We start from the raw sequence: 23,732 nt of genomic DNA on the forward strand, positions 1-23,732 counted from the left end.
AGCATATAAGAGCCTTAGAACTCCTCAAATGTTAAAACTGTTTCAGGCCGCGCTTGCAGCGGCAAGGGAGAGAATGACTGAACTGAGACAAAATGAATGGGAGGGTTTTGTTAGTGGACTTAACCTGCATACTCCCCTGGGCAAAGCCTGGAAAGGCATAAACAAAATTATTGGTAAAAATAGTAGACAAGTTTCACACCCAAACCCGCTACAGAAAGCCAATCAGTTAATTGCAAAATGGGCTCAGGTTTCCAGCCTTGGAATGCTACCAGCTAGCACTGGGGAGAAATTGCAGGCGAGGTCCACAGACAGAAATTCTCTCATAAATTTCATGTTGAGCAAGCAACATGATGAATGTGATGTTCCATATACAGATTATGAATTGGATGCAGCCCTCTCCAGGGGCAGTAGCACTGCTCCTGGTGAGGACGGTATCACCTATGATATTCTAAGACTCCTACATCGTGTACCCGGTAACCCATTATTAGAATTGTTTAATGCCAGCTATGTCTCTGGGCAGTTGCCTGTATCATGGACCACCAGTCTTACGGTACCTGTACCAAAGCCTGGCCAACCGGATGCTTTCCGTCCCATCTCACTGACCAGTTGCATGTGCAAAACCTTTGAGAGAATAGTAGACAATCAACTAAGCACCATTCTCTCTTTGAGAGAATGGTGCTTAATAGATTATTGTATAGAGTTAAAGAGCACATGTCACCTGATATCAATGGTTTCACACATGGTAAAAGTGTACACAACTGTATCACAACCTTTCTTACTGTTCATGGAGATAAAAGGCACAAGTACACAACATTTCTTGATTTAAAAAATGCCTTTGACTATTGCTAATAGGGAAGTGATTATGTATGAATTAGCGAGAATGGATATAGGGGGACATTTATTACAGTGGATACGAGGCTATCTTACCAACCGGAAGTCCTCTGCGCTGTTCCAAGGCTACAAGAGTGAAACTAAAGTAATGCAACTAGGCACCCCACAAGGAGGAGTACTTAGTCCTACCTTGTTTAATGTTCTAATTAATGCTTTACTAAAATCAATCCCAACTAGTCCGGCAAACATCACTATCAGATATGCAGATGACATCCTTGTACATACTAAAACCCACCGCAAAATGCAAACAGTCTTAAATTGTATACATACAGCTTGTGAGAGCCTTGGTCTTGTAATCAACGCTACTAAAACTAAGGTATTTAACAGACAAATTGGCAACCGCAAAAGTGGACCACGAAAACTTAAGATAGACAACATACCAATAGACTATGTCTCTTCTTTCAAATACCTTGGTGTCTCTGTCCCTTGTACCTCAACTGCAGTCAATAAGTTACATCAACAATGTAGAGACAGACTCAAGGCTCTCAGAACTGTAGTGGGGTACAGCCCGAAATATGGTGTTAATATTAGAATAGCAAGAATGATGTATTTAGCGTATATAAGGTCTCTGATAGACTATCATGCATCAGCTTTGGTCCTGCAGAATGGCAAAAGTATTGATAGACTGGAAAAAATGCAAAATGAAGCACTCAGAATTATACTTGGCTGTCCTATAACTACCAAAGTTCTCAACATGCGGAAAGAATTAAATATACTTAGCATTAGAGATAGAATATTTGAAAGGTTGAAAGAAAGAATATTTAGGGTTGGTTAGGTTCGGTCATATATCTACGTTAATTTTAACTCCAATAAAAAAAATTGACCTCATACATAATGAAATAGGTAGCTTTATCATTTCATAAGAAAGAAATTAGAGAAAATATATTAATTCGTAAAACTTGGCTTATCAGGCAAATCGGGCCTTGCATAGTTGGCTGAGAAGTACGTTCTGGCTACTAGGTACGACATATATATATATATATATATATATATATATATATATATATATATATATATATATATATATATATAATATATACACACACACACTCATCCTAATTTATTGTGCAACCCATACCCATCCTGTTACCAATAGTTTGTGCAACCCATGCTCATCCTGTTACCTTTAGTTTATTGTGAAACCCATAGTTGACAGAACCATTATTATTATTCACTATGATGAAGTTGCACACTTAATGCCTGAATATATATTTTGCTTGTATGTACTCGATATCTTTGTTCACTACCTTTTGTTCAAAATGGACTCGGTAAGAGATGCCGCAGTTTCGCATGATTACTAAATTGTCCTGGTTTCTAGGAACTGTGAGCATGGGTCTGAGGAAAAACTGTCCTTACTCTGAATACCGCAACGTCTGTGCTTATATGAATATATGTCACATACACATATTTTATAGCACACATTTAATTTGCATCTAGTTCTTTATTGTTAACTTACATAATCAAAGAACCTTGCAACATCTACATTCGAGGAAGGATTCCAGAAGCAGTTAACAACTGCCATTTCTTGTTTCTGGAATTCTTCTTTATGCTGTAGGTAAAGTAGTTAATAGAACTACTGTCTCCTGCTCCTGGGGTTAGTGGTTCGAGACTACTTGTGCCCAGGGTGAATGTGGAGGTCAGTAGTTCGACCTTGGAGGTGGACCTCGATATACACCTAACGAATAGACATGCACAAGCTGCCTGTCCTCAGTGTATATTTTACACACACACACACACACACACACACACACACACACACACACACACACACACACACACACACACACACACACACACACACACACACACACACACACACACACACACACACACACACACACACACACACACACACACACACACACACACACACACACACACACACACACACACACACACACACACACACACACACACACACACACACACACACACACACACACACACACACACACACACACACACACACACACACACACACACACACACACACACACACACACACACACACACACACACACACACACACACACACACACACACACACACACACACACACACACACACACACACACACACACACACACACACACACACACACACACACACACACACACACACACACACACACACACACACACACACACACACACACACACACACACACACACACACACACACACACACACACACACACACACACACACACACACACACACACACACACACACACACACACACACACACACACACACACACACACACACACACACACACACACACACACACACACACACACACACACACACACACACACACACACACACACACACACACACACACACACACACACACACACACACACACACACACACACACACACACACACACACACACACACACACACACACACACACACACACACACACACACACACACACACACACACACACACACACACACACACACACACACACACACACACACACACACACACACACACACACACACACACACACACACACACACACACACACACACACACACACACACACACACACACACACACACACACACACACACACACACACACACACACACACACACACACACACACACACACACACACACACACACACACACACACACACACACACACACACACACACACACACACACACACACACACACACACACACACACACACACACACACACACACACACACACACACACGTGAGTGTGTGATTATGCGAGACTGGCTAACATCAGAACAGCCTTCAGGAACCTGTGTAAGGAATCATTCAGAACCTTCTATACCACATATGTAAGACCAATCCTGGAGTATGTGGCCCCAGCATGGAGTCCGTACCTTGTCAAGCACAAGGCGAAGCTTGAAAAAGTTCAGATATGGCACTAGGGTGAAGCATAATGTACGAAAGATTGAGAAAATTCGTGTTAGAATTATTAATCTTACTTTTTCGGTCATATTTAATAAAATATATAAGCATAGTATATATAATTCAGTATATACAATATATAATAAGAGTGTCAGACCACGAAGGAAGAATTGAAACAGGAATTTCCTTTAGTACTTTCTTATATTAATACATCTTCAGAGCGAACCATTCCTTCTGAAGATGTATTAATATACGAAAGTACTTAGAGCATTCTATTGTGGTTTTAATATTGAACAATTATACATATACGAAACAGACAAATCTGGTGTCGGAAATAGTAAAAATATTAGTGTGCGATGTGATCAATGTAAGGGGGATATTGGGTGTGCCTCGTATCCCCTACAACAACAAGAAGTTCGAGAGCGATGAGGCCGCCACTAACTAGCTTCAGGATGTCGTCGAATCTAAATCAACAATATACTACCGCCGCTACTTTCTCGGAAACGTAAGTACCTGCCGCTTTACTTCTCTCACCCTGCCAAGCCTGGCCTGGCCTGACCTGGCCTAGCCAGACCTGACCTGGCCTAGCCTAGTCTGACCTGGCCTAGTCTGACCTGACCTGGCCTAGCCTAGCCTTACCTAGCCTAGTCTGACCTGGCCTAGTCTGACCTGACCTAGTCTGACCTGACCTGGCCTAGCCTTACCCAACACTAATCACCACACATGACAGCCCAAACGAATCGCAAATAAGTACACGTAACAAGTCATATGCCCGGACACACTTTCACCTTGGGGACTGAGTGGTAACTATTGTATAGAAGAGCCGGCTCCCTGAGAGTGGTAAGAGGGCGTGATAAGAGGCTAATGTGTGGTCTTGAAGGAAGTCGATAAAGCAGACAATTTTCAAAAGGAAGGGCAGCATAACGAGCAGACAGGAATGGACAGACAGTCGGTTATCCCATAATGTGTAATACGCCGCACACAGCATGGGTGGAGTGGGGGGGGGGGGTTGTAGCAGGGCACAGTATGGTGATGGTGCGGGTGAAGTACACACCCACTGAATTCCTGCCATCAATAATTGTTTTCATAACCATTAGAACAATGGCATCCCTCCAGCCACCATCCTTCCACTGACCCCCTCCTCTAGGTCCTCCACCTCAGACAATATATACACCCCCCACACCCCCTCTCCCTTCCAGACATCAGCATGTCAAAATCAGTACCATAATGTGTTTAAACTATTTAAACTAAGTCATTGTGTATCTCAAGGTATCTTAATTCATTTGAAAGTGTACATGTGCATTCATTCATATACTCGCCTAATTGTGCTTGCTGGGGTTGAGCTCTGGCTCTTTAGTTCCACCTCTCAACCGTCAATCAACAGGTGTACAGGTTTCTGAGCCTATTGGGCTCTATCATATCTACACTTGAACCTGTGTATGGAGTCAGCCTCCACCACATCACTTACTAATGCATTCCATTAGATATAATCATATATGATTACACATAATCATAATCATTCTATACACATAATCATATATGTGTACGTCAACGTATACATACATGCGTATATATACCTCATATTAAAATACTGATAAACGAATGACCATGAACAAATTAATTTATAATTGTAGCATTATATATAATTTTAATAGACTAATTACGTGTTTATACATTTGAATGGTCCAGACAGGTGGCCAGCCTTGGACATATACGCTTCTGGTAGGCACAATGACCTCATGTTAGACCCTTGATAGATTATGTGAGAGAGAGAGAGCTGGGGCAGGGAGGTGCGTGCCCCAGGGAGATAATCCATGCCCATGCCCCGCCTCGAGGTCAGTTCTCGAGTCACACCAAGAATAACATTCGAGCAAGTTGTCCTGACCAGGATGTGGCATATTAGGGAGGGTTGAGGAATAGGAAGCCTGTCTGATAGGGCTCTTGGCAAGCAGCTCTCCCTCAGTCTACCTATCTATATGGAAGAAATGTATCTAGGCCCTCCTCCCCCCTGCCTATTCTCTCTCCCCCACCTTTCTTCCTTCATTTCCTCCCTCCTTCCCTCCCCCTCACTGGTGAGAGAGTAGGAGTGTGAGAGTAGTTAGAGAACTCGTAGTTCTCACGCTCGTGAAATTGTCTGCGACCCTGGAGGAGTAGAGCGGAGGGGGGGGGGGGGTGAAAGTAGGTGACGATGGAGGAGTAGAGGGGAGCATTATATGCAGTGAACGTTGGTGTCTATGGAAGAGTACATCATAGAGGAGGGTGAAAGGAAGGTGACGATGGAGGAGGAGAAGGGAGGGGGTGTGAAGGTAGGTGATGATGGAGGAGTAGAGGGGAGGAGGGGGGCAAAGGTAGGTGTCTATGGAAGAGTACATCATAGAGGGGGGTGAAGGTAGGTGGCAATGGAGTCGAGCAAACGGGGTGGGGGTTGAAAGTAATCCTGAGTTTAATTTTTTAGTTATATATAGTGACACCTCGACTTACGAATGAATATTTATGAACTTTTCGGGTTACGAGCCTAATTTCTTCGAAAAATTTGAATCGGGTTACAAACTTTGCCTCGGGAAAGGAGTTTGTTGATATACGTATGGGCTGACCTAGCGCGTGGTGGCATGGTGATCGCGCCTCAGTTTACCAGTGTCTCTTGCCTAGTAAGTATCGCGCCTGAATTCTTTGTAAAGCATTACATTTGTTTTGGGATTTTTGGCTATTTGAACATAAAATTTGTTATGATATATCTTGCCATGAGTCCCAAGAAAGCCAGTGGTAAGGTTCAAGCCAAGAAAACACATGTGAGAATGACCATAGAGGAAAAACAAGAGAGCATTCATAAACATCAAAATGGTGCACGGGTTGTTGAACTAGCTAGGCAGTACAACAAATCTATGTCAACAATATGCACTGTACTTGCTAAGAAAAGGACATTATGAACATTAAAGTGGCAAAAGGCATATCAACAATCCCGAAACAAAGAACACAAACACTTGAGGATGTTAAAAAGTTTTTATTAATTTGGATACACAACAAAGAGTTAGCAGGTGATAGCATTTCAGAGGCCATCATTTGTGAGAAACCAAGGCATTTGCATGAAGACCTTTTAAAGAAAACCCCTGGAACGAGGGGGGGGGGAAAAGATGAATCAAGTTTGAAAATGTGAAAAGTTTGTGTGACAATAGAGCCTCGTGGAAAACTTTTGCTGTGGTCATTACCTGGTGGAATGCACCCAGGATGGAGTATTAGGGCTATACATCTTTTAAATCATAAAAGTAATAAACATTTCCCATCAACCTTACAAACAATATTAACCTATTTTCATGTATTTCCCCCATGTGCATTTTAACAAAGTTGCTAAATTGCCTTTATCATTCTGTAAAATTTCAATTACAGTACTGTATGTATAATTTTGTTAGTATAAATGGACTGAATATTCTGAAATTGCTATTTATTTTACAATTTCAGATTCAAAGGTGGTCTGGACACCCAATTTGGTCAGACAGGTGAAGAGAGCATTTAGGATAGTTCGAAGAGATGAAGATGGTCGCAATTGTGTTCGAAGAGGCAAAGGCCCCCCTTTGCTCCTGACATTATGTTCAACCATTGACCTCTGCACACCTAACACAAGGTAGGTTGAAAACTCCTCCTTCATGTCATTGGTACATTAGCCAGAAACTCAGGGCTCATGTAGGAATATCCCTAAAAAAAAAAAAGTGGCCCCAACAATGCATCCTCCAAGTCTGGAGGATGAGCAGGAGCATTGTCGAGAAGCAGGACCTTGAGTGTCAAACTTTTCTCTTGCAGATATTTTTTGGTGGCAGGGCAAACCACTCCACATCACAGTTTTTCTGCACATCATATATTTTTTAAAACTCTTGGATTTTCGGAATGATACACGAGCAAGGGTTTAATTTTCAAATTGCCACACAGCACAAGAGTTAGCCTATCCTGACACAAGTTAGCCCAAGTTAGCTTGTGTCCGGGCAGTGACGTCTCCTCTTGGGTAATGTATGTCCTCTTCGGCAATTTTTTCCAGAATAGCCATGTCTCCTCACAATTAAACACTTGTTGTGGAATATATCCATCAATACAGTATCTACAAAATCTTTAAAATCATGAACAAATCTTTCAGCCCCTACTTTGTCTGAGCTGGCACCCTCACCATGCCTCACAACACTATGAATACCACGTCTTTTTTCAAAATTTCTCAAACCATCCCCTACTCACCTTAAACTCTTTCGTATCTACAAAACTCGTTCTAGGGGTTTTCTTTATAAGATCTTGCATGAAGATTTCATTGTTGACCAAACCACACACTGGAAATTGAATAGACGACGACATTTCGATCCGTCCTGGACCATTATAAAGTCGATTGTGATGAGATGAGGGAAGCAAGAGCATTAAGTAGGCAAGAGAGAGAGGTGAGGAGATGGAAGTATGTACGTATGTACATGAATAAAACATGTACATACTTATACATAACGTGTGTAAATAGTGTAATAAACACAATAACAGTATTTTGGGAGGAGGAATGTTGGCGAGTAATGTGTTGGAGGAGGGAGGGAGGACTGGCAGGGTGTGGCAGCTCACTCATGTTTTTTGGGCTCACCATACCAACATAGTGGATCGTTATGGTGAATACATACGTAGATGGGTATATACAATGTGTGTATATAGTGTAATAACAGCAAAAACACTGTTTGATTGTAGAATATGTCGCATATATGAGGCCCATAATTTTGAGCATAGCGATGTTCTATACTTTGAATTATATAAATTCCACAAATTACACACTTTTAAATAATATTACAGCAAAAAAAAAGAAGAAATGAATGAGAAACTTCAAAATAATTGCGCAACATTTTATTCGCAGCAACTGCCGTCGCACGGGGTGGCGGGGCCGACAGACCCCCATCGCTCCAACGCTCAGCGCCCATAATTTGCTCAACTTCCCAGCTCCATCGCAGCTAAAGTAAGTCACATACAATATTTTTTGTTTAGTTTCCCCGTGATCAGACTCTGCATTTTAACAATATAAGAAGAGAAACAAAATTTTTGGAAAGAATTTATTTCTTGTGCACCAGGGTGTTATTTGGAGACAGAGCAGTTCAGTGGTTAACTACTAAATTTTTTTTTCTCCCACACACGCACCCCCCTAGGAAGCAGCCTGTAACAGCTAACTCCCAGATACCTATTTACTGTTAGGTAACAGGGGTCATCCCCTTTTGTACAAAGAATCTGCTAAAGCTTTTAGGGCTAATCTTTGACACTCGTTTGTCTTTGTCGCCCCATATTTTTTACTGTCCGAGTTGAATGCTCTAAGGCCCTTAACTAACTTTAGGTCATGTCCCATACTTCTTGGGGAGCTAATCGACACTGCTCCTCTCTTTACATTCCTCTCTCGTTCTGTCTAAACTCGATTATGGCCCCGTTTACTCGTCTGCTTCTCCTTCTACCCTTCACCATCCGGACACACTGCATCATACTGGGTTACGGCTCGGCTCTGGTACCTTTCCTTCGACACCTACCCTAAGCCTGTATGTTGAAACTGGCGTCCTGTTTCTACAGGATCGCCATGATCGCTACTGTCTTCTCCACCTTGCACGGTCCTTACAGCACCCTCACTCTTGCTTATGTCATGCCTTGACCTTTACCCATCCTGTGGTTCCTGTTCCCCTTCACCACCTATCTCTTTCTGTACGGTTGTCTCTCTTACAAAATGCTCTTTCAGTTTGTGTTACCAATATTTCCCCTCGTGTCATTCCATCTTTGCCCCTATGGAGGGGTCCCCGTTCCTAAATTCTGTAAGCCTTGACCCACATGACTAAAACTTTTACCCCTCCTACAGTTCTAAATCACCTTTTCCTTGAACACTTTTCTTCACACTTCCACTCTATTTCTGTCTTCACCAATGGGTCTTAAGTCTGCAGATGGTGTAGGCTACTCTGTTGTTTTTCCTGACTGCACCTTTGTGTCTCCTGCCTCCGGAGACTAGCATCTTCATGGCAGAACTTTATGCTATTCTCTATGCTCTTCATCAACTCTTTTCTCGCTGTCAATCCTCCTCTGTGTTTGTAGTTGACACTTGCAGTGCCCTCATGGCTCTAGAATCCTTTAATCCAGTCCATCCTTTGGTAGTTGAAATTCAACATTGGCTGTTTCTTATCTCCAATAGATTTAAGACAGTGGAATTTCGCTGGATTCCCACCCATATTGGTGCGTTCTTAAATGAGCGTGCGGACACTGCCGCTAAGGAAGCTATCCGCATCTGTCCCATCTCCCGTAAAGGTATTCCTTATTATGACTTTTACCCAGTTATTCATTTCCCCATTCTTGCCCAGTTGTCAGGGTTGTTGGTCTTCGGTTACTGGTAACAAATTGCGTGCTCTTAAGAGTAGTGTGTTCCCGTGGCCTTCCTCCTACCACCGTAGTTGGTGGTGGGAAACGGCTCTGGCGAGGTTGTATATTGGTCATACACGTTTAACTCACAGGCACTTAATGGAGCGCTGCTTCTTATTGTCCAAACCGTTGTCTCTACATGTCCTGACTTCCAGGACTTACGTGTCTTGCTTCCCGACCATTGTCGGGAATTGTTTATCGAGGGATCAATTGTCCCTCGATAAAATTCTTGGTAAATTCAATACCTTTGATATTGTTCGCCGTATGCGTTTTTGTTCTTGTATTGGCGACGTTAGTGATATTTAGCGCACTATGATTATCCCACACATTTGATGGTTTGATAATTACTGTACTGTACAGTACTTTGGTTTGGAATGTATCAAATAAAGTTGTTTCATGTATTCAAATGTGTGAGAAAATCCACTGGGGCTGTGAGATGAAGCGAACCTGTAACAAAGGCATTGCCAGTTGCATACTCTACCACCACTGATGGTAAAAGTCTTACAACTGGATATCTTGTGTGACGGGTTATGGTATCACAGCTATACTGAACCAAGATGGTATGGCTCTCCCTCACATAAATGAAAGAAATGCTGCTATTGGCCTTGCAGTGTGTAAGTTGCAGGTGGAAACAAATGAAAATTATCAAATAAATAATTAAACAATTTACTGAAATAGTAATGAACAAAAATAACACATGACAATACTTGACTATCATGTAATGCAAAGGTGAACAAGTTAGTATGACCTTAAATGCAAAAAATAAACTATAAGCAATGAATAAAAGTATGAAGATATACTGGTGTTCTGAAGACAGCTACCATACCACCATGGCATCAGTCACACGACGTTGGCTGGAAGTGGACGACGGGTTAGAGACACCAAGGTGATCCTAGAGCACTAAGGGAGAGATTGCCTCTCCAGGGAGGCAGCGCTCTTTATATAGTCCGGCGGTGATGACTCATCCAGTGTCAACACGAGGTGGACATCCGGTCAACTAGCAAAATGCTCGTTGTGGCTGGCGGTGCCTTTGTGTTGAGCTGTACCACTGTCAGTTGAAGGCGGCTAACTGCTTGTTTGTGGGGACAAACTGCCAGTTAGCAGTGGCGCCCGGCTTGCCTCTGAGTCGTACCAGGCCGTGCCAGGCCCTGGGGGGTATGGAGAGGTGGCAGGACTGATGACTCTTCTGGGCTGGTGTAGATGTATACTTCCAGTGCAGAGGTATTGAAGGTGAAGGGAAAAGGCAGTTCCACTGCTATGCAGGGGATTCACGTGACACTTGTGAAGCCACAGAAATTCTGGAGGCCCTACTGAAGCCAGTCCAAGTATTAAATAAAACCCCTGAAGTACGCCGGTGAAGGGTAAAGTGAAGGGTGAAGCAAGACCGTATGCCCCAACTTCAGGCACACACAGAAAATCACGTTTTGGTCCCGCCTCTCAACTGTGTATTTGAAGTTGGGGCGTATGGTGTTGAACTGCTTCTTCAGCCTTCACCTGAGTGCTTGTAGGTCTTACGTAAGACGTTGACTCAAGGAGGGGCCTCAAAACTTGCTGTGATTTATGGGGAAATCCGGTTGTAAGACTTTTACAAAGTCAGTAATATACTGTGGTAGAGTATGCAGCTGCCAGTGCCTTGGGCAAGGGTTTACGTCGCATCACAGCTCCAGTGGATTTTCTGCTCGGTGTATATCAGGTTGTGATTTTGTGTGTGTACCGTATTGTTATGATCGCCGTGTGATAAGTCCTTTCTGGCCTCAAGAGTCATTTTTACCCACCTAGAAAGATTGCAGATGGCCAAAGCAGTTATTTAAGTTAAGAAGGGACAAGTCTTAAACAGAATTTTGCATAATATTTGACTGTAAAGGGGTAAATTGAGGTAGATTGAAAAACAAAATGGTGAACCGGGCAGGCGGTACTCACAATTAGGCGAGTACACTCGGGAACTTTTAAAGTGCAACCAAACATGCTTTAGGCTCTCACAACAAGAGGCGAGTGGTGGTGGCTCAGGTGCTCAGCCAATCAGAGCACCTAAGGAGGGAGGGCAGGAGTGAGAGGGGGGTGGTATGTGGAAGTTTGGTGACAGTTGTGTGTAGTTTGTTCATCTTCATTGTAAGTTTCATGGCTTGGTGTGCATTTCCCTAGTAAATTTAATTCGGGAAAAATTCAGGTGTTTGATTTTTTAAATCAACTTTTTAAATGTTGAGTTGTTAAAGCCTCAAAGTGCATGGAGTTGGTTTGGGAGTATGGCATCCTCATGCTGTTGCGTGCTCGCGTGAGGTAGCAAAGGTGATGTAAAGTTGTGGGGTGTACATGCTTGGGACGTCCTCTCTCGGGATGGCTGGTGTTAGACCTGTGTGTTTGTCGGTTGTTGAAAAGCCATTGTCATCCTTTGCTGTTGTGGTATTGATTTTACATTGTTCATCTTGTAATTAATACTGTAGTGCGATATCTAGGGCTACCATTTGTAGGTTTAAAATGTCTAATACAAACAGTTGTCCAATGAGTTTTAATAGGAAATATCATCCACCAAGCACCATTGTACAATTATATTAATACCTGCACGGTGAATGCTCAAAGACCCTTTCTTTATTCAGTGTTGTCACATACCTCATGGGGGTATGGATAGGCAAACACTCATTCGGTTAAACTTGCCTTGTAGTATTTTCAGAGCTCAGTAATTTGGAATCTGGTTAGCACTTTGCAAATAAATTGACCTTTAAAGTGAATTCCTATTTAGGTTTAAAACATCATACCGAATGAGAAACTCGGATTATATAGCCGAACACCAGAAATGTTGTTATTCAATTTGGTTGCCTAAAGCACATTCAAGGACTACACATTACATGGCATTCCAGGATTCCTCTATACCTTGCCTTATGCTGTAAACATTGCCACAACCCTGTGTTTTATTGATTTAAATGGCCACAGGGAGGCATACAACACTGCAGATTATGATGTCATTAGTTATCCACTGTGCTGACAAGTGGGCTGACTGATGTTCGTTGACACCTGTATCGTGCTTCAATTTAATCGCCAGGAGATCACCCTCTCACTAGACTCGTCTGTAGGAAGTACAGTATAGTATGTCAAATTACCTTGGATCATAAATAGCATAAGACTTGGGGGTAGGAGAGGGTTGCAGTGTTTGTCATGGCTCTCAGTTGTTCCTGGTATTAGGCAATTTAGTTCTGGAATCATTTTTGTTGGGCAATGTTAAACTTTTTCGAAAGTAGATGTTTTTCTGAAAGGGAAGGGGGGGGGGGGAACCTCTATGCTTGGATACAGTTATCTAAGTCAGGGGTCTCCAAACTTTTCAATGTAAGCGCCACATTATATATTTCCCATATTTATGCGGGCCGGAGGAATAAAAAATGAAAAAAAAACAAAAAACAAATCAGTGCCAGTAATTTAATTTCCTCAAATATTAAAGTATAAACATGGAAAAATTCAAACATATCTTTTTGGAAAAAATCAGGGTAAACTAAATAGATTCCTGCCTTTAGTTTTATGCAACCAAATTAGTGTGACGAATGATACTGTTGTTTTGACTTCAAAATTTCATTAAAATCAGGTTCCAGATTAGATGAGCCAATTGTAAGAATTGATTTCAAGTGATCATCAGACAAATTTGCTCGATAGTTAGATTTCACATACTTCATTTTGGAAAAAGTTTGTTCACACAAGTATGTTGAACCAAAAATGGACACAAAACTACAAGCAAACTTTATCGAATTTGGAAACTGATCTGGCTGCAGGCATTTATAAAACTCAATCAGATTTCCTTCTCTATACTTATCTTTCAGTCTGTCATCTGCCTGGAGATCAATAATTTCCATTTGAAATTGAGTTGGAAGATTTTCAGCATTGCAGTCAAATGGATTATGAAAGAGCCTGATTTCATTTGCTTTGGCATCAAGGTCAGCAAATCGCTTCTGAAACTGTTTTTTCAAATCTGAAATTATTTCATTTGCAAATGAAAAAGGAAATTCAACTTTACTTCCTGCATGAAATTTTTCACAACATGGAAAATGAGCAAAATTCTTAACCTTCACCTGGCCTTCAAGTAGTGCAAGTTTTGCTCTGAATGCCTTGACATGAACAAAGTAGTCACTGATCAAATTTGTTTTGCCTTGCAATTTCAGATTCAAGTTATTCATATGACCTGTCATATCTGCAAAAAATGCCAATTTCCAAATCCATTCACATTCTGATAATAATGGCTGAGGGTTATTTTTCTCTGTGAGAAATAAATCAATTTCTAATCTGAGCTCAAAGAAATGCAGCAAAACCTTTCCACAACTAAGCCATCTAACTGCTGTATAATAAGGCAAGTTAACAAACTCCGCATCAATTTCTTTCAAGAAATCACGGAACTGGCGATGGTTGAGTGCATGAGATCTAATGAAATTAACCACAGAAACAACAGGTTTCATGACACAAGACATATCAACATATTTTAGGCACAATGCTTGTTGATGGATAAGGCAATGCAGAAAAATGGGTTTTGAGCCTCCAACCTCACAAGCTGTTGTAATTTGCCCAACCAAACCCTTCTTTGTCCCAGACATATTCTTTCCTCCATCAATTGTCACACACTGCACTTGTTTTCATTCCAGGTTATATTCTGTCATAGTTTTACTTAGTTCATTGAAAATGTCCTCTCCAGTTGTTGTGGTGTGCATGCTGTGAACTGATGCTAATTCTTGGTTCACATTAAATTCACTATCAACACCACGAATGAATACTAAGAGCTGAGAAGTATCACACACATCAGTTGATTCATCCAACGCAAGAGAATACCAACAAAATCTTTTTGTTTTTTTCCTTTATTTGCCGAATTATGTCGCCTCCTAAATCTTCAATTCTACGAGCAACAGTATTTGACCCAAGACTTATCATTTTGAAGAGGTTTACTTTTTCTGGACATACCTCTCCTGCTGCTTCCACTATACACTCTTTTATGATACTACCATCAGTGAAAGGTTTTCCTTTTTTAGCCAACACATAGGCAACTTTGTAACTGGCTCTAGTTGAAGTTTCATTTTCAGATTTTTTCTTACTGAAAACAGCTTGTTGAGAATGCAGACTGTGCTGAAATGATTCAAACTTTTTAGTGCGTTCTGCTCCTGTGATGTGAGAATAACTTGAGCCACGTTTAGATTCATAGTGCCGACGAATATTGTATTCCTTCAGAACAGCAACACTGTCTCTACATATTATGCATAAAGCTTTATCATTTGCTATCACAAAAAAGTACTTTATCTTCCATTCGTCATTGAACCGACGGCACTCAATGTCCACTTTTCTTTTCTTTATCTTTTCCATATCTGAAAACATAAGGGTAAAATAAATGAAATAAATTCTACAGGAAAAAAACAGCTTGTATGTGGTGTTAAAAAGCATAGCATATTATTATAAAGTGGTAAATATTATGGCAACAGCTTTCGTTGATAAACTTAATGGTTATCATTTTAACTATTTTAAACATGCAATATTTTTGGCTACAATAGTATTATTGCTATTTTGTATAACTAAGATAAAGGCATTGTCAAAGTACAGAGAAAAGAATATTGTACAGTGTTTGTGCTCCCTGAAACGGAAGCAGCGAAGCCCCACTCGCCCTCCATCCCCACAATATACAGTACAGTTATACACAACTGATTGGTTGTAATGCACAACACATACCTACCAGTATTAGTATCTGTGCGTCACACTATCGAGAGAGAGGAAAACTGACTCGGGTTGAGCGCCACCAGTCAGCAGCCCCAGCTTTGAATAATTCTGCGATGCCATTCGTACCATAATTATTTTTTCAAGGCCACCACACAGGGATTTGTTTGGAGGGCCGGATGAAATTATGTGGCAGGCCGGATGTGGCCCGCGGGCCATAGTTTGGAGACCCCTGATCTAAGTGAATACTTAGATTTATACAGTAGAATAACTACCTTCTTTTCCTTAGTCAAAATGGTTGCTTGTTTATTTCTAGGGACTTGTATTTTCTTTTATTTTTAACTGCAGCAACTTTCAGTGAATGATAGATTCTTACTGAAAGGACCTTTACTTCATTGTTGTTGCTTTATGGTCATCTCATTGTGTACAGGGATTCCGCGAAGCTTTTGGGGTTAGTGTTTGACACTCGTTTGTCTTGGTCAGCCTTATCTCTTGCCTCCGAGTTGAATGCTCTAAGGCCCTTAACCTCCTTAAGGTTTTGTCCCATACTTCTTGGGGAGCGGATAGAGAATCAACTACAACCACAACCTTTGTGGTTGTAGTTGATTCTCGTAGTGCCCTCATGGCTCTAGGGTCCTTTAATCCTGTCCATCCGGTGGTCATTGAGATTCAACATTGGCTGTTTCTTATTTCTAGTAAATTTAAATCAGTAGAGTTTTGCTGGGTTCCCAGCCATATTGGTGTTTCAATGAGCGTGCGGATGCTGCCGCTAAGGAAGCTATCCGTTCTTGTCCCATCTCCCATAAAGGTATGCCTTATTCCAACTTTTATCCTGTTATTCATTCTTCCCTGTTGGCAGGGTTGTTGGTCCTCTGTGGTTGGTAACAAGCTGCATACTCTCAAACTTAGTGTGTCCCCGTGGCCTTCCTCCTACCACCGTAACCGGCGGTGGGACACTGCTTTGGCACGGCTGTGGGTTGGTCATACCCGCTTAACCCACGGTCACTTAATGGAGCGCCGCCCTGCTGCTTATTGTCCGAATTGCGTTGTCCCTCTAACAGTTGTGCATATCCTTGTTGAATGTCCTGACTTCCAGGACGAGCGTGTCTTTTGCTTTCCGACCGTCCCTCGCAGTCACTTGTCCCTCAATAGAATTCTAGGTGAATCGGATACTTTTGATATCGTTCGCCTTGTGCGTTTTTGTTCTCGTATTGGCATTCTTGGTGATATTTAGCGCCCTCTGATTATTTCGCACTTTGGTGCCTTCTTTTGGTAATTACCTTACCTTCATTGTTGTTTCATTTTAATGTGGTAGTTGTGATATGGATTGTTCTGGCTCACGTGCAAGGTCTTGGATTTGTTTGTTTTAAGAAATTGCCAGTCTTGTTACTATTTGTAGAGTTAGAGATCTGCATTAAGGCCTCAATATTATATTCTTTATTTTTTTAATAACATGTTATCAGCAATTTTTGTGGTTGGTAATATTTAATGTCAGTGATGTAAATGACAAGGGTTAAGACCCCTTGTGGTATGACAGCATTTTTCCCAGTCATTTCTTTCATTTGTTAAAGGGTCCTCGTAACCATTCTTTTGTCCTTTCTACCATGTACCTGTTTGTTGCTTCTTGGTCTTTCATTTGGTACTTTGGCTATTAAAACAATGGTCTTTGGTAATGTTGCAATTACCATTTCTAAAAAAAATGAGCAGGTTCATTAGGCAGGGTTTGTTTTTAGCAAACAGTTTTACAAAAAAAAAAAAAATTCCATTCCTTCAGGACCTTGCAAATGTTAGGTCAAACTAATTGACAGTAATCTGTTTTGCCCCTTTCAAACAATGATGGTTTTAATATAGGTAAAATATTTCAGAATATCTGACATTTGGCAGACAAATCATTTAAGAGCCTTGATTAAATTTAAGTTACCAAAGACTTTGTGAAAACCATGTTGTATAGATGCTTCAGTGTCACTTTTCTAATGTTTTGTAAATTTAACAATGATCTTTAGTTAATTTAATCATAATTTGTACAAAGCTTAGGTGTTGCATAGCTTTAAATTCTTTCAAATATAAAAACTAAAATATTGACTGAAGTTTCTTCCACTTCAATATTTCAGACTAATTTGCAATATTTGTTAGTTTATGTAAATTGAATAGGTAGTCCACTTTTACATCTTTTCAATGCATTTTGCATGCACCTATGTAACAAGTTACAAATAGGTGTAAATTTTACCAAGTATTTATTTTCAAAGTAAAAAAATTTCAGATGTTTAAACATTGCATCAATAGTAGTAAACAATAATTTCCAGCATAATTTCAGGATAAAGTATATAAAGTAGTTTCATTAAAATTGTTTTATTTAATAAGTTTTACATATAGTATTTATAACATCTAATATTTATTACTGTTTCAGGTTGTGGGCCAGATGCTCCTAGATGAACAGAAGATCCAAAAGGCCAAGACAACTCCAGAGACAATCACCTGTAAAAGAACAATAAACATTAAACAGGGACACTACTTTTATTATCACCAATGCTTAATAATAAGTCCAAAAAATCCTAACATCCTATCTTTTAAGATAGGCTCAGCAGGCCTATCCCTTCCTCTGGTTTCAGAGCAGAGCTTGTTCCCTGAATGGGAACATTACATCCACCACTTTAGTGTCCTCAACACATTGTACATATGCTTTACTCAAAGCACTGTACAATGCATGCCAGGCACTAAAGTTTTAGATGCATCCACCCATTCAGCAAACAAGCCCTGTGAGAATTAACAATGTAACCATTGTTAAGGGTCCCTAAACCTATGCAAATCTAGTCCATCCATTAGATGGGTAGTAGAGCAAAGCTCTGAAAAAGCCAAGCCAGGAAAATCTGCAGGACTGCCTGGTCCCCTTTTATGAAATGGGGTAGGATCAGTACAAACTGCATCAATCCCTGTGGGTTGTAACAGTAGGACATGGTTACACACCTATAAATGGACTAGATAAGAGAATTAAGATTAGGTCATTGATATAGCTAAAACATCAAATTCAAACTCACCCACTTTTGTAGATTTCCTTTTGCAGAGTAAAGGAGCCTCACTCCAAGCCAGTCCATGCATCATAATCACTTTCACCTGAAAAAATATTTCAACAAATTAATTTCAGATTTAAAGCCAATCTTGCTTTACTTTTCAAATTAGCATTCAGTACTTTACAAATTCAGATGGAAAAAATTTCTTTAACAAATTTACCTTTCCTACATATTCTAGTAGCAGTAGTAAAGATCTAATTTAGCAATATAAATATATATGGAATCCAACCCGTTCTCGCAAATTTAATAAGTCAATATTGACTTACTAAATATGTGCATAGGTGACATACTTAACATAATAGTTTCCCTTGAAAAGCTTCATAGAAAACACCGACCTTACCTAACCTACTTAGTATGTTAAGATAAGCATCTTATTGCTTCGTAATTACATTTATTACCTAACCTATACCTATAATAGGTTAAGTAACAATTGTAATTACGAAGCTATAAGATGCTTATTTTAAAATACTAAGTAGGTTAGGTAAGGTCGGTGTTTTCTATGAAGCTTTTCAAGGGAAACTATTATGTTTAGTATGTCACCTATGTACGCAACTAATAAGTCAATATTGACTTATTAAATTTGCGAGAACGGGTTGATGGAATCAATTTGCCAAGTTTCAGTAAATGTCATTTGAGAAACTATCCAAAACTGCACTTCAATGGCAATTTACATTTATCTTTAGCCAATGCTATATTGTTTAAGTTAATACTATTTTTTTTACTTTTATGCAAATCTATTCAGATTAACCTTTACTACAACTCACCTGATTCTGTTTAACTCTTCCAACTGACACAGGGACTTCTGGACTTTCCAAACCACATTCTGGAAAACTATATAAATTTAAAACCAAGCTAAAGTAAACATTGAATATTTTTTTTTTTACTTTCAAGGGAAAAATACCATCACTTAGAACAAAACTTTTCCTGCCATTAACTTTGACTCATGATTACCCTTAACAGTGTTATACATTTATAGATTAAAGCGTATTTAACAAACATTTAATGTTAACTAAACAAGATTTATATTTCATTAAAATTATTAATAAAACACCCTCAACTATGCTGTTTAAGATCTAATGCCCCACATTGCAATTTTCACAATTTCAACATACCATTCTATTAAATACATTCCTGAAAGGACTAAACTTGCACATATTGTACCCACTAGCCTAAGCCTAGACTTCCATACCCTAATATTTAATAGGTTTTTAGCAATTAACTTCTACCCTCTAATTCCAATGTACACAACACTACTTACTGTAGATCTGCAAGTATTTTCCTGCAGCTCTTTGTTGCCAGGACCTTCCACAACCTGTCATGTGAAGAGTAAATATTACTAAAAAGTTATATGCATAGCGATGTTATTTTGTTCATACCTGAACCACCAGTTTAACAGTTGCTGTTTTAAATGGCACACTAAGTATCTTTTTGTCCCATCTTAATTACAAACAGAGCTATAGTCATTTCAAGTCAACATCCTATACAAATTTTATTTTCCAACAACTTTAGTCATGAACATTTTTCTGGAACATTGCAAACAAACTTTAATTTAAGAACCATGTATAACATTTGAATAAAAGCAATACAAAACATATATACAATTTATTCTTTTGCAACCACTGCTTACTACTAGGACAAATTTATTCTGTTGAATTATGTACCAAGCTTTTTAGTCTGAAAATTCATAATTAACCCAACTATACTACCAAGACAATGTGATTTTACTAAATTTAGTAATTTTCTCCCCCCCCCCCCTTTCCAACTGTTCAGTGTCAAAAGGGAGGGGGGGGGGGGTGTCCATTTACTGTACCACTTACATTTTAGTGTGGGCTTCATCCACTTAGCTGGAACATTTGTGCCAGCTGCTGGTTTGAAAGGGAGGCATACCATGTGCCAATTCAGGAAGCTTTCCACGTTCCTCACTGCATGTCAGCTCAGGACCTCACTACCATGTTGGGAGGCAGTTGAAGACTAACCAATCAACATCCCAGGCTGGAGAGCAGTGCCACCTCGGGGAGAATTTACCACCTGCAAAAAATTTAATACTCTTAACAATCTACACCATCTATCTCATCTTTACCTAGCCCCCAAACCTTACATTTGTCAGCATTAAACTGCATCTGGTAGTCTTAACCATTTCAAAACTATATAGGGCATCTGTATTCTTTATTTGCCAATTCGGCAACTATTGCAGTCTAAACCATAATCTTGCGAATAACCGAGGTCCAAGGAGAGCTTTTAGGCACTACTTACAACACTTCCTCCAACTTAACCCCATTTATACTAATTTCCTTTGGTATAGCCATGACCTAATCAACTTCAGTCAGCATTCCCAATGATCCGAGCCCCTATCAATTTTGCGCCACTATCAAAATCTCTGATGAAGTCAAGGTACACAAAATCACAAACCTTATCACCATTTCCTCAACTATGCAACCTAATCCATGAACATTTAGTAATAAAACTATGCGATTCATGTATCTAGTCATGTTTCTCAAAAAGTAGAGAAATGGCACTTGCCATGTTAGATTCTAGTAACTTTCCTCACAATAGACTAAGCTAATTGGTCACTAACTTAAGCGTTAAAGTTAACTCAAACTTTTCCTTTAAAACTTGCTATATTAGGAACTTTCCACGACCGGCCTTTACCAGACATAATTAAATAGGGTAAAAACTGTATATTAAATGCAGTAAAACTACGGTAAATTCAATATGATAAACTTGCATTCTTTAAAGCAAGTAGTAAGTGAACTAAACTAAATGTTAAGCACCTTGGCAAACCACTTCGTTCTATTCAATTTCTTTATTTAATCACTTTGTCCGGCTAGAATTTTTAGATTAGATTAAAGGAACACCCTCCCTGGTAACGGCTGAACTAGTTAACCAAATACAAATATTTAGGTAAAATACTTTCATAAAACCCGTCTACTTCCCCCACCAGTAGACTTGTTCAGCTAAAGGCATAATGTAATGTTCCACTTTAGTAAATAAACACTTAAAAAAACACTACCCCATCTGTGTAGTTACCGGTTACCTGACAATCTACGCTTAAAATAACCCATCTATTCCCCATAATTGTTCGATATAACTTACCTCTCACCCGCTGGTCGAGTACACAGCAGTATATATCCTCCTCCATCACTCACCGCGTCGATACTATTTCACTCGTTCCGCAAATTGCCTCAAATCACCTGCGTTGTCCATAAACATAGAAGAGCAACTGACCGTAACACCCGTATAGAGATCATCATATAACGTGGGAACATTAGTAGTACTGCTGTCAAAACATAGATGGCGCCAGGACAAACGGTAATTCCTCCAGGAACATTCGGGTGGCCTCCATGGGCCTTTAGGGACGACCAGGAGGCCTTTTGGGCCTCCAGGGGGACCTCCACGCACCTCCACAGATATCCAGGGAGCCTCCCTCCCGGAGATATTGCATATCTCTTACCTAATTTGTATTATGAAATATGACATGATAGTGCGTTACAGACTTCAGTTAGGAAATAATTGGACTTGTAATGTGATTACTGATCCATCTGTATCCCAGTCATTTTACTATGTTAATTTTATGTAATTTATTCTTAAGCTTAATAACATTATTTAAATGTGCTAAATTTCCATTTATATATATATATATATATATATATATATATATATATATATATATATATATATATATATATATATATATATATATATATATATATATATATATATATATATATATATATATATATATATATATATGTCGTACCTAGTAGCCAGAACGCACTTCTCAGACAACTATGCAAGGCCCAATTTGCCTAATAAGCCAAGTTTTCATGAATTAATTGTTTTTCGACTACCTAACCTACCTAACCTAACCTAACTTAACTTTTTCGGCTACCTAACCTAACCTAACCTATAAAGATAGGTTAGGTTAGGTTAGGTAGGGTTGGTTAGGTTCAGTCATATATCTACGTTAATTTTAACTCCAATAAAAAAAAATTGTCCTCATACATAATGAAATGGGTAGCTTTATCATTTCATAAGAAAAAAATTAGAGAAAATATATTAATTCAGGAAAACTTGGCTTATTAGGCAAATCGGGCCTTGCATAGTAGGCCGAGAAGTGCATTCTGGCTACTAGGTACGACATATATATATATATATATATATATATATATATATATATATATATATATATATATATATATATATATATATATATATATATATATATTATGTTTCCAAATTTCTGATGATATACAACATATTGTGGTTTATAATTAAGCTCTTATTAATAGTGATCCTGCATCAAAATTAACAATGTTCAAATTCGGTTTTGTATGTTAAAATTAACTACATTTTTATGTTAATTTCTTTCTGTAAATAATGATGATAAAGTGCAATAAAGGTATGATTGAGACAATGTTAAATCGTTAAATCCTAAATATATCTTGAGTCTTATACTTGAAATATTAAATGAACATATAGTGTGTAGTGTAGTGTTTCAATTATTATTAAGAGGGAAGGGTTGGGGGTAATGGTTCATATGTCCACATTCGAATGCCCCTCTTCCCAGGACTGGGGGTGCGGGAGTGTACAATAAACTATACCCACCTCCGGCAGCAGCTTGTCGAAGGCGGAAGTGGAGTCTAGGCCGTTTGTCATGAAAATTATAGTGTGATGGCTCTTATTTTTATTATGGGTACATAATAAGATTATGCCTTTATTCTTAATTTATATTACAATGCTGGTAAAATACACTTCTTGATGAGTATGGAGTACAAATGAACTCATTTTGTACCCTATACTCACAGGATGAGTAT

The 23,732-nt window shown here is 39.4% G+C and overlaps 1 protein-coding gene and 1 long non-coding RNA gene across 3 annotated transcripts; one reads left to right on the top strand and one right to left on the bottom strand.

Annotated features, from left to right (window-relative positions):
• Positions 1-3,941: 3,941 nt before the first annotated feature.
• On the top strand, positions 3,942-18,356 carry LOC138356244 (uncharacterized). Its single transcript, XR_011224302.1, has 4 exons — positions 3,942-4,295; positions 7,247-7,409; positions 8,655-8,753; positions 18,258-18,356. It is a non-coding gene; the product is annotated as an uncharacterized lncRNA (long non-coding RNA).
• Positions 18,184-22,557, bottom strand: LOC138356243 (uncharacterized). 2 transcript variants are annotated; one of them, XM_069312074.1, is made up of 6 exons: positions 22,012-22,557; positions 20,736-20,946; positions 20,177-20,230; positions 19,683-19,741; positions 18,886-18,961; positions 18,184-18,325 (listed from the first exon to the last, which is right to left on the bottom strand). In XM_069312074.1, the coding sequence occupies exons 2-6, from the start codon at positions 20,806-20,808 to the stop codon at positions 18,276-18,278; spliced, it is 312 nt and encodes a 103-aa protein (XP_069168175.1). In that variant the 5' UTR covers positions 20,809-20,946; positions 22,012-22,557; the 3' UTR covers positions 18,184-18,275. The 2 variants fall into 2 exon arrangements, with proteins under 2 accessions (XP_069168175.1, XP_069168176.1); XM_069312075.1 differs by lacking the exon at positions 22,012-22,557 and adding an exon at positions 21,690-21,946.
• Between the last annotated feature and the right edge of the window lie 1,175 nt (positions 22,558-23,732).

This window comes from Procambarus clarkii, chromosome 71, assembly GCF_040958095.1.
Source record: "Procambarus clarkii isolate CNS0578487 chromosome 71, FALCON_Pclarkii_2.0, whole genome shotgun sequence".
Taxonomy (NCBI): Eukaryota; Metazoa; Arthropoda; class Malacostraca; order Decapoda; family Cambaridae; genus Procambarus; species Procambarus clarkii.